This window comes from Monodon monoceros, unplaced genomic scaffold (assembly GCF_005190385.1).
Source record: "Monodon monoceros isolate NGI ecotype Baffin Bay Population unplaced genomic scaffold, NGI_Narwhal_1 Super_Scaffold_4, whole genome shotgun sequence".
NCBI classification, from domain to species: domain Eukaryota; kingdom Metazoa; phylum Chordata; class Mammalia; order Artiodactyla; family Monodontidae; genus Monodon; species Monodon monoceros.
Genome location: NW_021703781.1, coordinates 53,622,293 through 53,632,761, shown reverse-complemented (window position 1 = coordinate 53,632,761; position 10,469 = coordinate 53,622,293). Strand labels below are relative to the sequence as shown.

Below are 10,469 nucleotides of genomic sequence, written 5' to 3'. Positions count from 1 at the left end.
GGTGCTGTGGGTAGGGGATCCATGAGCTAGGGTGGGTGGTGCATCGCGCAGCTCCTGGCTGTTCTCGAGCATCCAGGAGCTACGTGCGGGCAGATTCTGGCTTCGGCTCCGGGCCGAGTTTGAAAACCCATCACTCTGTTCTTCTCCAGGACCAGAAAGGCGCAGTTCCCCTCGGGAGGGATAAGCCCAGGGTGACCTAGAGGAGGGTCTGGAGGGGTAGCTCTGCTGCTGCAGTGGAGTACAGTGGGCAAGCAGTGGCTCAGATGGGCGCAGCGCCGCCCAGACTAAACAAGCACAGACAGGGTTGCTTTGACTTGGCCTAAGTCAGCGTGTATTGAACCCCCAAGACACTTTCGCCTCAGCTGCAGGCAGAACGGAGCCACGCGCAGCCTGGGCCCTTTTCCCCTACGGGCGGATAAAACCTTTGACCTGGTCATTCTGTGTATTCCTTCTGGGCCCTGTCAGGTCAGAGGGCGGCTTCTGTGTTGCTGCCCAGCGCGTCGCAGAGGTCCATACTTGCGTCCATGGAGTCTCCGTCTGCCCTCGGTGCTTTGGCAGGAATCACAGTCGCCACCGCAGGACCCCTCTGCAACTTAACCAGCCTTGCTCTCGCTGCTTCAACCCAAAGGGAAGGGCCTGGAGCAGACGACATTCCTTGACGCTGTCAGGACAAACAGGCGCGCGACTGGTGCAGACCCTACTCCAGACCGCCCAGAATTGGCGCAGAGGCTTTCGCGTCGGGGTCGCAGCTGGAACTGCTCTCCCCAGAGCCTTGCCGGGAGGGAAGTAAAAACAAGACGTCCCGCCCGGTACCCCAAATGTTAAAGCTGTACAGTTTCGATCCCTCCGTCCGCTTCCCGACCCTAGAGGGTTAAATCAGGAGGGTACAACGCCACCCCTTCCTCCTACTCCCCCCTCCCCCGCCCCGCTTCACCTTACCTTTAAAAAGTTAAAAAATGTCTGCAGTTGAAATCTCTTAAAGGGGCGGTGCTGGTGAAGTACTCTTGGCACGAGTCTCTGAGAAGGCTGGCTAGGGGCGTGAGTTCGCTCCACCAGCCCCAAAACACTGAAGAAGAAGAGAAAAAAAAAAAAAAAACAACGAGAGAGAGGGGGGAAGAAGGAAGGGAAAAAAAGGGGGGAAAAAGGCAGACAGACACACACTTTAGATAAGGACAATTAGTCACCAGCGAGACCCTGTAGGAAGAGAGGTTTAAATCAGAGGGATTTAATGAGGGTGCTCTGTGCCTTTCCTGAAGCCATGCCCTCCAGCAACTCCCGCCCCCCCGCGTGCCTAGCCCCGGTGGCTCTCATCTTGGCTCTGTTGCTCCATCTCTCCCTTTCCTCCCAAGCTGGAGACAGGAGACCCTTGCCTGTAGACAGAGCTCCAGGTTTGAAGGAAAAGACCCTGATTCTACTTGATGTGAGCACCAAGAACCCAGTCAGGACAGTCAATGAGAACTTCCTCTCTCTGCAGCTGGATCCGTCCATCATTCATGATGGCTGGCTGGATTTCTTAAGGTAAGGCAGGGGCTTCAATGGATCATTTTTTTTTAAAGTAGCAACCCCCACCCCTTCCTATCCCCCCATTCCAAAGGGGGAAGAAGAAGAAAAAAAGCCAAGCGGATCTCTCAAAGAGAAGAAAGGTTTTCCTCCTCCTGGAATATTTGCTGAGGCTGTAACTGGTGATTGAGAAAAGCAGTGTTTTCTATTAAGATGCACATGTTTGCAATGCAGAAGGCATTTCAGAAACTTACCAGTTATGACTGAAAAAATGTTGTGCGTACATATATCCACAATTAGCCTCCCCGTCTACTTCTGAAAAGAAAGAAGAGGTTCAGGGCAGTTACAAAAGTGAAGAAAAAGGTCTTGAACAACAAAGACCCGAGAGGGATGTGTGTGTGTGTGTGTGTGTGTGAGTGCCTGTCTGCGTGTGTCTGTGAGTGTTTAAGCGGGGATCGCACGAAAATGGAATTTTCCACGGAAAGATCGTTCCGTCAGTTCTCTCCCACTCCCAGACAGAAAATGAATCTAAGCAGAGGCTTGAGCGGTGGGCAAGTTGGTTCGGATTTTTAATTTTATATCCTCTGCTGTCCTTTCCAGACTTCAGGACTTTTTAAGATATTTTTTATAGACCGAATGGTCCCCCCCAGTCCCTACTCCTTAAATCTCCTGCGATAACTGCATATTTAGTTTTTCTTTAAAGAAGAAAAAAAAAAAAGTCCTCGCTCCGGTCATAGCGTATATAAGAAGAGCGGAAAGTGTCCTAGAAGTACCCCGGGGATATTTCGGAGATCTGAATCCAGCACTGGTGGATTAGGAAGTCGGGAGTTTTGTGATCATGGACCCTGCATTACTCTAGGGCTTGGACTCTAATTGGGCTCACCCTCTCCCCAGTTGTTACTGTTCAGCAGTAAGGCAACCACGATCCCTTCCCAACAGGGACAGAGTTGCAGGGTAAAAAAAAAAAAAAAGTCTACAATGTCGAATCCAAGTGTTGAGTTAAAAAAATTTCCCTCCAAATTGGAGCCTCAGCTGTGGGCTCCCTCGAAGAGCTCCGAGAGCTCTCAGTCTCACTTTTCTGTTCTGAGGCCGTATCCGCCGCGCCTTTCCTGAGTATCTTTCACTCTGGGAAATTCGAGTTTGCTTCTCGCGTGCGCCCGCCCCTCAGCTCTCCAGGTTTCCCTAGCCTCGGCCAGGTCAGCGGACGCGGCAGGTAGCAGGAGGCGCTGTGTGGGGCGCTTCTTCCACGTGGAGCGAGCGTTGCGGGAGGATTGAGTGGTTGCTGTGGCCGCCGCCGAGGCCGTTTTGGTTCCTGCCCGCGCCTCCACTGGGAGGGCGGGAACAGCTCTGCGCGGCCGGATTCCTCCTCGGAAGCTCTTCCGTGCAGCAGCGCGCGTCTGTGAGCTCGTCCGGGAGGTGGGGGGCGACTACACGCCCCACTTGCATGGCGCTTCTCTAGCTACGCGGACTCCTTTGGGGTTCTTTTGCTTCTGACCTTAAAAACAACAACAAACTTTCATGTTCTCGCTAAAAACAACAACAAACTTTCGTGTTCTCGCTAAATGCTTGTCGCAGAAAAGATTGTGGAAGGCGGCTTTTCGGGGAAGAAGCCTTGGTGGGGCGTATTTGCATTGGCTGTGCAGGTTTCCGGCTGGAAGGTTGTTGGAAACGCCGTTTCTGCTGGGCCGGACTCGCTCGGATGTCTCCTCGCCCGCCGTGGGCCCACACGACGGCCGATTGCGCCCGCCGGGTAACGCAGTGCCGGAGTCCTCGGCCAAGCGATCCTTCCGGCGGCTACTGGACTTCTCCAGGCGGCCACGACTTTTGTTAGAAACTCTAAAACTGGAGTCTGTTTTTTTTCTCTTATCCACCGCCTTTAAGATACTCTTTAGTATCATTTGGATTGGATATTCAGAACCTGAAGCAGCAAAGCGTTAAAAATAACGTAGAGACCCCGGAACTTAACAGCTGATGCCCTTAGCATTAAGAGCATCTGATTGCTCCTTCTCTACCCCTTCCCGAATTAGCAGCGTTTGGCTTTTGAAAAACCTATTTATGGAAATCCTGAACCTAAATAGGTGTAAATAGTATTCTGATGCCCCTCGAGTCTCCTACTACGCGCAGGTTCCACATTTCGGCAAACTTCATTTTCCTCAGAGCTTCCAAATGGCCCCAAGTGGGAAGGAAAAAAGATAGAGCCCAACCCGGGGGGTGGAGAGGAGAACGTTACCTTTCCTGAGATCGGGCTGAATTATTTCAGGGGCCAAAGAGGCATTGCTTTTACTGTGCAAGGCGGGGCTGGGGAGTGTTCTCAGAAAGGCAAGGATTTACCCCGGGAATTTCTCTTGCTCAGGGATTTGGGAGATGCATACAGTTGTTATAAGGTAGTGGAAAAGGAAAATCAGCTTTGGCATTAAAAAAAATTAACTTGACCTCAGGTGCCTGCTCCGAGAGAAAGAAGGTGGGTTTCACCTTCTCCATGGAGGTTGCGATGCCTCTGGGGCAGAGGAGGCAGATCCCGTATTTCAGCCCAGAAGTTTGGCAAAAGTCGGAGCCCGGGGTCCGTGCGCTGCGCGTCTCCTCTGGGAGAGCTTTTCGGGCAGGGGCAGAAGCCCCGCAACTGCGCCTTAGTCCCGTGTTCTCAGAAGAAGGGCACCCCCCACCTTATGCACACACTATTAACAAACACAATCTCTAACTCTTTGTAAATACTACCTTTGGTGAGCATCGTCGGGGTGCCTGAGGGAGGGGGCCACGACCATTTGGGCGCGGGAGGCGTAGCTCCTGGAGCCCCATGGCCCAAGAATGGGCGGACTGGGGCGCCAGGCACAACTCCACAGAGAGTGGGAAGAGGGCCTTGCTGGTGCCCCGCGTCCTCTCGCTTGTCCCCCGGATCCTTTCCTTTTTCCTTCTCTATCCCTGCAGCTCCAAGCGTCTGGTGACCCTGGCCCGGGGACTTTCACCTGCCTTTCTGCGCTTCGGGGGCAAAAGGACCGACTTCCTGCAGTTCCAGAATCTGAGGAACCTGGCAAAAAGCCGTGGGGGCCCCGGCCCGGATTACTATCTCAAAAACTATGAGGATGGTGAGAAACTTGCTCCCCACTCTTGTTGGGTGGGGGAAGTTTGGGGAGTGGGAGCCAGCAATCGGTATGTGTGCGTGTGGGGTGCAGATTTGGAGGAGGGCCAGGTTGAAGCTCACCTGAAAAACTGGTAGCTGTAGGCGAGGGGAAACTGGAGTGTGGGATTCCTGACGTGATTACACAAAGGGGGCTCATCAGGTTGTCCTTGTCCAGGCTGCTGGCCTTTCTTCGGTGGCTGAGTCTCAGAGGCCGAGAACTAGTAGCCAAAACTTATGACTGGCTAGTCCTATAGGGAGAAGGTGCAGTGGGTTTCTTGAGAAAATCCAGTCAGGTTCATAAAGGGGCAGGGTCACGTTTCCTTTCTAAAATGAAAGGAAGTGCCTTTTTGTTTTTCTTATTCTTTGCTTTGCTGAGATGAGGCTACGGAGGGCTTCAGCCTCTTTTGAATCCCACTCTAAAGTTTTCTGGAATAATCCTTTTTAGATTGGTCCATTGTTGGGAAGGTTTGAAACTTTTCACAGTGGGTTCTTCTTTAGACTGCCTAATCTCAGAGTCGCACTCTCAGAGTTGCACTTATTTTTTCTCAGTTTCAAAATGGGATTATAAATGCCAGCCTTTCCTGCCAGGATCAGATGAGTTAAGTGTTGGAAGGGCTTTTGAAAATGCCAGATCCTATTCCAGTGTGAGAGGCCAGTCTTTTTACAGTCTTTGAACAGTCTCATTTTTACTAGGGAAAAATGAAAATTGTATTTAAGAAAATTGTTTAGAGGGTTTGGTGTTAATAACTATGAACTTGCTGTGTGGGTAGAGGAACAGAGTTTCTTTCAAATGGGCAAGGTGGCAATTGATGGGTCTTCACCCACTGAGGTTGTTTAGATTGGGTAGAAGAGGCATTAGTGTTCATTCCTGGAGAGCTATCTCTGCCCTGTTGTCCCTTCTCATACATGAGCTACAGTTTTATTTTTAAAGGGCTCAGGGACATGTTCTCAGAGCTCCCTGGATTTTGTTACATCTTGTCCTTATAAATCAGCAAAATGAGGAAAAGCCCTTGTATTTTCTGGGGCTTTCACTGAATGGGAATTCTGGAGAGTTTGGATCTATTTCAAGGTTGGCTGAGAAACCTTTTTTTTAAAGTGCCAGACTGGAGAAAGAGGGCAAGACTGAGGCTTCTTGAGTTTGAATCCTGAATTAGACTTACTCTTTTACAGCATTGGCAAAGTGTGTAGGTGTTTAAGGCTACATCTTTTCAAAGGTAAATATCATTGCTATAAAAATGTGGATTGCCAGTAGATTTTGCTGTCACTCATCATAAAATGCTGAAAGGTAAAAGATAATCCTGAACAGCAGCTCTGATGGTAATTTGACCTGGGGCTTTATAGCTCCCAGGGTCACTGTCAGCTCTGTGTTCGGATACAAGAAGGGAGAATATTAATGGTTTTCCTGATGAAACAGCTCTTCTTTGAGTCCATTTGAACTACTTCCTCTTTAGTTTGTGAAAAAACTTGTAAGAGCCCCAGGAACCACTGTGGGAAAAAAAAGGACTATTATAAGTTTAGGAATTAGCCTTTTTCTCCCAAACTTGTACCTCGGATTATATTACCTATTCATTGAGAGTGGGAGGTATGCTTAAAATGAAGGATACAATTTGTTTCCCTTTGTACAAGGAGAAAGTGGACATCATGGGGAGAAAGGATATTGGCAGAAGGCCGTGCCCCATAAAACTTCACAGAATTAGGAAAAAACCAGAAATGGAAAAGATCTAAGAGGTCATTTTCAATCCTTCCACCACTTCAGGGTTCAGTACAGGATCATTCCATATGGAATCCTTTTCTCGTTTTGTCCAACATAGTATTAAATATCTCTAGGAGTGTAGTTTTCACCACTCCTGTGGGAGAGTTTTTTTGTCCCATAGGTTTTCACTGGTAAAATTTTCCTGAATTTTCCCTTTATATTCTCTAAATATTTGATTACTCCTCTTTGCATTTTTTTAGACATTTACCTTCAAAATAATTTCTTTGTTGTGTCAGCTTCAAAAAAAGGTTTCCTCATAGCTGTTTTTTATCTAGACTACCTGGATTTAATTCTTTTAAAACTTTCTTTAAAGTCAGTCCTTCCCAACACTAATCTGTTTTATTGCTCCTAGCCGAACTCCTTTTGATTTATGTCTCCTTGGTAATAAGATGCTCTGAACTATATCAGTATTTGAGGCCTTAGCACAGTTAAAGACAGTAGGAATGCCCTGTTTCTGCCCTTTGATGCTCACATATCCTTAAATCACCCATATTGTCTTTGTTGTTGCATGTTGCATTGCAGAATTAAAGGCAAAAATGGTTTTGGTATAGTCTCAGCAATTTTGCAAATGTTATACTTCAGTTGTCACTTTTAATCCAGTGATAACTGTCATCATAATGAGCCTCTTAAAATAATTAGGTCTTCTCAGTAAACGGCCCTGTAATAGGCATTTTGGCATAAGTACCTTATTTTTTAAAAAAGGGATGTATTGGCTTAAACATAATATAGAATAATAACATACATTTTGAATAATTAGATACAGCTACTGGCACATTATGAAATTGAGTGACATAGGGAATAGAATACGGAATTTGGACTCAGAAAGCCTGTATTTCAGGCCTGGCTCTATCACTTATGAATATGTGGCCCTGGGCTTGCTGCTTCTCTGTAATATATGGATGTGATAATACCTGCTCTGCATTGCTTCTGTGAGAGGTATCTGTATAAGATATTTTGTCAACCGCAAAGCACTATGAAGGCTAAGTATTCCTACTTTTATTAAAGGCAGCTTCAGGAAATTTATAACATATATGTTTTGTATTTTAAAGTGGGTTTAAGGAGTGAATAAGATGCGGTAGACCAAAGTTTATGCAGAAGAAAGGAGATAGAATTAGGGAATTGTTTGAGAGGATTAAGAGAATGTAGGGAGAATTTTTAGTGAGAATTGTCTTTAAGGAATGGAGGTGGAGAACATAGGGTGGCTATTTTTTTTGTGTGGTAATGAAAGAAGAGACTAATCTTTAGTTTTGTTATATACGAACATTAAAATGAACTGATAGTTCCAGCTTGGGTAACATACACTTTTCTAGTTAATTCATTCATATTGCTACCTCGATGTGATTTTTTGTTGTTGTTTTCCCCTGAATTAATAGGGCAGTTAACAAGTCATGTGGCTTATATTTTCCAAAAACTTTTAAAGCATATTAATGCAGCTGCATTTTCTCTTTCTAAAGTCACTGTTTACATAAACTTTGGGAACTTCTGTAGTTAGTCCTTTAATACAGTTACTTATTCCACTCTTAGCGTAGGCAACTTGAACTTCATATAAACATGATGATGATGGAGGAAATAAAAAATAGGATTGTTCTTCATATTTTGGAGTCTTACCCTTTGCCTATCTATGTGATGTTATGCTTTTCTTGCTCCTAACAAAGAAATCTTGGGTTAATCTTTTGTTCTTAAGTTTATTTTGCTGCAGTCTGTCTCTTTGTTGTATATTCAGTGTGATTTATTTGTATGCCTGTCTCTTTACTGCCATAACCATATCTTTAATCAAGATATACACCATTTATTATGCACATCAAAAGCCAGCTTAATATTTCTAAAATATCATATTCATCATGTCACTTTTTTGCTGGAAAACTTTATTTTTGGATTGCTTACAGAAAATGTTCAAACTCCTCAACTTGGCATTCAAAGCCTTTTTAAATCTCAGCTTACCTTTTGTACGCTATGTTTTCATAAAACTTTTATTACAGCCCAGCTTTATTTTCACTGTTTCCTTAAAACACCTTTATCTCAACCCCCTTTGTTCAGCCATTCTGTCTGTGCTTTAAATGCCTTTTTCTTGGCTCTGTTAAAATCTCACCACCCACTCCACCCAATTCTTGAAGACCCATTGCAAATGCCCCTTATTTTCACAAGCCTTTCCTGAACAGGTCATTTCATAGTTATCTCTTTTTTCTCTGGACTATTGCAGTTCTTTCTCATTATGTTGTTCTTTTGGCCCCTTCTGCCTTGTTTTGCTTTTTAACTTTTCATATATATATATATATATATATATGTGTGTGTGTGTGTGTGTGTGTATACACACATATATATATGAAAAGTTAAACATATATATATGTATTTTTGTTTTACCTTTTCAATTAGAATGCAAATTCTTTATAGGAAGGGACCATATCTAATTGTTATATATCCTAAAATGTCTAGCATTATGTATGACACATAGTAGAACTTCTGCAAATATTTTTGGCTGCATACTAGGTTAAGAGCCTGTTAAAGGCACTGGAAAAATGGAGGTTACCGATGAAGAAATGAGTAAACACATACATAAAGATTCCATTCATTTTTCACCTTCAATGCATTTTCACACGAAGTCCATTCTTAATATTTATTTTAATGACATACTTCATTATTTTAACTATGTACTCTTTATCTTTGGTAGTCTAAGTGTCTTGGTTTTATACTGTGCATTAAATCAACTTTACCACCTGATTTAAAGCCTTGCACTGGACCCACACTAGTTTTTATTGTATCTGTTTCTTCTTTGCCTTTACTTTTGCTTTTCTTGGTTAGCCTTATGTAGTTTCTACACCTAATTTTACAATTCCCAAATTAATAGTGCCTTTTCACAAATTTAAATGTTTTTTCAATCTTCGTCTCCTGAAAATTTTCTCTTCTGAGAGCTTCTGAAATCCTAAATAATGAATGTGGAGTACACTTTGTAAACTTTAAGGCACTATATGACTATTATTATTGTTTTCCTTTCTCCAGGAAGTTCTCCTAGTTTTAGTAGAGGTGAGGTAGTTAATTCTTTATCTTTCTATTCCCATTCCATCAATCAAGACATATGACATAAGAACAGCACAACTGCCAAAATACATATTTGCCTTGAACTTATCCACCTTTCATTATCTCACTTTATTTTACATAAATGTTTCTTGAAATCCAATTACATTTAACAAGTGTTTATTGATTACCTGCTCTGTGTTTAGTTTCATGCTGGACAAAATGCAGATTATCAAATAAATAAAAGATACAGTCCTATATCAACATTAGAGCACAACAGTAATCATTGCTGTAGGCAAGATCCACTAATCAGTGTTAAAATAAGTAGGTGAGGTTTAAGACAAAGGATATTTGCATAGCCTCAAAGCATCTCTCTCATAATGTTAATTAATTAATTAATTATTGTGGTGGTTTTAGCATAGGACCACCAATTCTTTGATACTTTTAGGATGTGGAACTTCTGTTTTCCCCTTGAGTGTGGGCTGGATTTAACAACTTGTTTCTAAAGAAGACAGTCTATAAAGCAGAAAATAGTAACTTTACAGTGGAGAAGCTGTCAGATATCATTTCAACAAAGTGATCAAGGTTAACATCAGCAGATAGGTCATGTTGATGTCATGTATTCCCTGATATCATGTGATGAGAAGGGCACTTCACCTTTGTGATATTCTTTCCCCAAATCCATAACTCTCTGTAAATATGAGAAAACACTAGTCAAATTGAAGGATACTCTACAAAATACTTGACCTTTCCCCTTCAAAAGACACTGTCTCTGCTGTCAATAATCTAATAGCCTGTTAGTGAGATAACATTTATAATGATAAAACTGAAGAGTAACACAAAGGCAATATAGCACTTGTTCCACAAGTGCTAAGTGGAACAAAATAGTTTGCCAGGATATGACAGGAAAAGTAGAGATGAATACTGGCCAGACTTAGGTGGGAGTTAGGTTGGGCCTTGTGGAAGATGCCTAGACTTTGGAGAAGTAGAGATGAGAGAGGACATTTCATTCAAGGGAAAGAGCATGAGGCAAAGCCTAAATATGTGTTTGGGTAATAAGGAGACCACCTGCCTAATAGAAGGTAC

The 10,469-nt window shown here is 43.7% G+C and overlaps 1 protein-coding gene across 3 annotated transcripts in view; it reads left to right on the top strand.

Moving 5' to 3' along the window:
• Positions 1–1,036: 1,036 nt before the first annotated feature.
• The window catches only part of HPSE2 (heparanase 2 (inactive)), a 573,943-nt gene continuing 564,510 nt past the window's right edge, over positions 1,037–10,469 (top strand). For all 3 annotated transcript variants that reach the window (XM_029201275.1, XM_029201274.1, XM_029201273.1), the window contains exons 1-2: positions 1,037–1,518; positions 4,426–4,583. In XM_029201275.1, coding sequence (XP_029057108.1) covers positions 1,229–1,518; positions 4,426–4,583 — 448 coding nt within the window. In that variant the 5' untranslated portion in view covers positions 1,037–1,228. The remainder of the gene's footprint in view (positions 1,519–4,425; positions 4,584–10,469) is intronic.